Source organism: Helicoverpa armigera, chromosome 12, assembly GCF_030705265.1.
Source record: "Helicoverpa armigera isolate CAAS_96S chromosome 12, ASM3070526v1, whole genome shotgun sequence".
NCBI classification, from domain to species: domain Eukaryota; kingdom Metazoa; phylum Arthropoda; class Insecta; order Lepidoptera; family Noctuidae; genus Helicoverpa; species Helicoverpa armigera.
The window spans coordinates 10,463,993-10,467,292 of NC_087131.1; the positions used below are offsets into that span (position 1 = coordinate 10,463,993).

At 33.4% G+C, this 3,300-nt stretch overlaps 1 protein-coding gene across 1 annotated transcript; it reads right to left on the reverse strand.

Moving 5' to 3' along the window:
- LOC110383979 (uncharacterized) lies at positions 1–2,896 on the reverse strand. Its single transcript, XM_021344975.3, has 6 exons — positions 2,747–2,896; positions 2,493–2,532; positions 1,887–2,008; positions 1,546–1,623; positions 1,000–1,100; positions 1–745 (listed from the first exon to the last, which is right to left on the reverse strand). Exons 1-6 carry the CDS (start codon positions 2,771–2,773, stop codon positions 547–549), a joined length of 567 nt encoding a protein of 188 aa, XP_021200650.3. The 5' UTR covers positions 2,774–2,896; the 3' UTR covers positions 1–546.
- Positions 2,897–3,300: the final 404 nt, after the last annotated feature.

The following is a 3,300-nucleotide window of genomic DNA, read 5'->3' on the forward strand; positions in this document are numbered from 1 at the left end:
TAGAGAACATTATTTTATTTTGTGCTTATAAATATTCTTAAAATTAATGAATATTAAGTAATTAACTTATAATAAATGATATATTTTATATTTAATAATACTTTTCAATTGGTCAATTGGTTAAAAATAATGCATTGGATCAGTCTTCGATAATAGCAACAAGCCATATTAATATGTTACGGTTAGTATGAAGTAGCAGTACAGATTTGCATGTATAGAAACGTTTACAATTTTCTCTCGAATCTTTTATGGTAACTACAAGAATATAATACAATGCAAATTGAGCTAGAAAGTAATACGATGACTTTTTTATATCAATTAATGCTACTAAGTTAATCAATCAAAGATGTCAAGTCACATTATTCAAGTACTTATTAATGTTAAGAAAATGCCATGTATCATTGTCGTCAATAAAGTCTTTAATTACATCGAAATTACTTTAGGCAGGCTTTTACCGAACGGTCCTTTCAGAAGTCAATGGCGGAGGCAATGGACTTCCTGTGACTGCGATAATGATGATGAATCGAAACTTTTTCTAACATGATTTTACAAAGACATTGCGTGGCACGAGCAGCTAACTGGTATATAGAACGTTTTTGGCTTAAGGGTATGGGTTTTAGGATCGTAAACGATTAGACTCCGCGTAGCTTTAGTTTCACGGCATTCAAACTTTTTGTCGAAAACACCGAGTCCCAATTTAGTGAAGCATTGCTTGCCGATGCCAGTCTCGCCTTTAGAAGTCGACCTGTAGTAACAGAAATCATATTATTAGTGATATATGTAAAATTATTTATAGTGGATGCTCCTCAAAAAGCTGTCGGTAACTTGGCGGGGACTCTAGCCGAAGCTTGTTGGGGCTGCGAGAATGTTTCAAAGAGTTGTCGCGGACTTGATACAGAAAGAGCTGGAGCAGAAAGGTTTAAAGTCAACTCATTTGATGATTTCTTGTGTTTCACGAAGATAATCTCTAGAAAATTGAGAAATATATAAACTACTCACTTGCACAGAACCTTCTGAAACTTTTGTGGAAAGTTGTTAGTCTGTACGATGATGTTCGGTTCGGCCAGGCTAGCATCCATGTAGGTGTAAACTGACTCCCACTGTAAGAAAAATAGGTTAACCAATTAGAAATGTTACCAGCTGCTATTAATATCTGGCTGATGAAGTCAAATATTTTTTTATTGGAATTATTTCTTGTAATATGTTTTATAGTTTATAGTTTTAAGAACTCATGATTAACTATCACTTCATAGTATAAAACAAAGTTACTTTCTCTGTCCCTATAAGTATGTAAATCTTTAAAACTATGGAACGGATTTTGAAGCATTTTTTTTAATAGATACAGATTAAAGAAGAATAACATCTATAATAACATTCATTAAATAATGGAAAAAATATGTATTGGGTATCAGCATTGCACCCATGCAAAGCCGTGTATAACAATTCTTTCTAAAAGAGAGTGATTTTCAAGAATGGGCCAGATCTAATTAGTGGCAATATTATATGTGAAAATTGTCTATATGTATATAATCTGAAAAAACTTACCGAAGATATGTAAGGACAATTATCATTCTGATCAAACTCTGGCGAGAAAGTCTCGTCACTGGACCTGCTGTCAAAATTCTGTGAAAAGACATTACAATTATTGAACAACTTCAGATATATAGGAACCACATATTTTTGTTTGAACTAATGAAGTAACTATTTAGTTTTACAATGTCAATGTACAAGGTATTAGGTATGCTTAATTATAAGTTCAGAGTTTACTTAATATTTCAGATTTGATCGTTTATTTTCAGCACATTTTTTTTAATCACTAACATCAATGACATAGTTTTTGAATCATTTTTTTTAGACACTAGATCAATATGGTGTGTAACACTTACTTGTATAAAGGGAGGCAGAAGTTCTTGAAATTTCTTCTCGATTTCGTCGTAACCCTCAGGTCTGACGGAGCAAAAACCGTCCACTCCTTGACACTCAGGAGGAATTGTAATGCTCCAGTCATCTGTAGACATTCAATACTACTCTTAGTGTTTATAATAAGATGAACGAGCTTAATAAGGTCGGGGTGGTCTAATGGGTAAAGAGCCAATTTCTCAATTATTTATGTGTGGATTCACTTCCAGGTCAGGCAAGTAATGCAACTTACATAAGGTCGTATGTGCTCTGTAAGTATATCTTGAATCACTGTTCCCGAGGGCACGTTAATCTTTAGGTCCTGGCTGTCATTGAACGTCCTTGGCAGTTGTTACTTGGAGTTAGAAGCCAGTAAGTCTGACACCAGTCTTACCAAGGGACATTGGGTTGCCCGGGTGTAGGAGTACTGGGTGTAGGAGATCAGATAGGCAGTCGCTCCTTGTAAAACACTCAAGTTCTGAGCTGCATCCGTTTTACCCATTATAGTTGGGAAAGGCTCGGTACATGACGATGATGGAATTTGATTCATAACAGAAGTTCATTTTAGATAGTGATTTTGTTTGAAAACTTACGTTTAGGCGCAGCATTAACGGATACAAAAAGCAGCCATACCTGTAAAATAAATAAGGTTATATTAGTTTTATGTGAGAGTCACAAACAAATTATATGATTTTCAATTAAAACACTATTGTTTCATGTGATTAAACCAATTGTAAATACAAAACTTATAAAAAACATATTATAATTTAAAAGAAGCTATTGTTTTATGTTTTTCACATACAGCACAAAGCGTTAGCAATAAAAATATTATTGATTAAAAGTTTACCGTAGATAAAACAATGGAGAAAGCCATTTTATGATCGATAAAATATGTCGATATCGATGTATAAATTGTTTTTCTTATGATATTAAGTAAGTCGGGCACAATGCTGCTTTATTGAAGCACAGAGAAGCACTGATTTAGGTTAACATGAAGCTTGACGTTATATATGTTTGCTTCAGTACGCATTCGTTTCCATAAATCAAAATTTTCCTCGTTATAGGATTCACGTAATATTATCATCGACAAGCATAGCAACACTGATTTGTCATACAGGTAAGTCTGATTCAACCCTGTACCATATTTTCATTGACACGTTTATTTCAAATTCGCTGTAAACTTCGTGATGAATGTGAAAATTTCGAGTGATGATTTAATGCGTATAACAAAAAAACTAGCTGCTTATTCGATTTACCAGTTAGGTAGACGAAATTCGCTAAGAGAGCTGTGAGTCCCGTCACGTACTTAATAATAGGGGTTAAAGTATGAAATTGCCGATTTGTACTGAAAACCTAAATTGTATTTTTTTTAATTTTTAACAAACTTATTTAATCAAAATA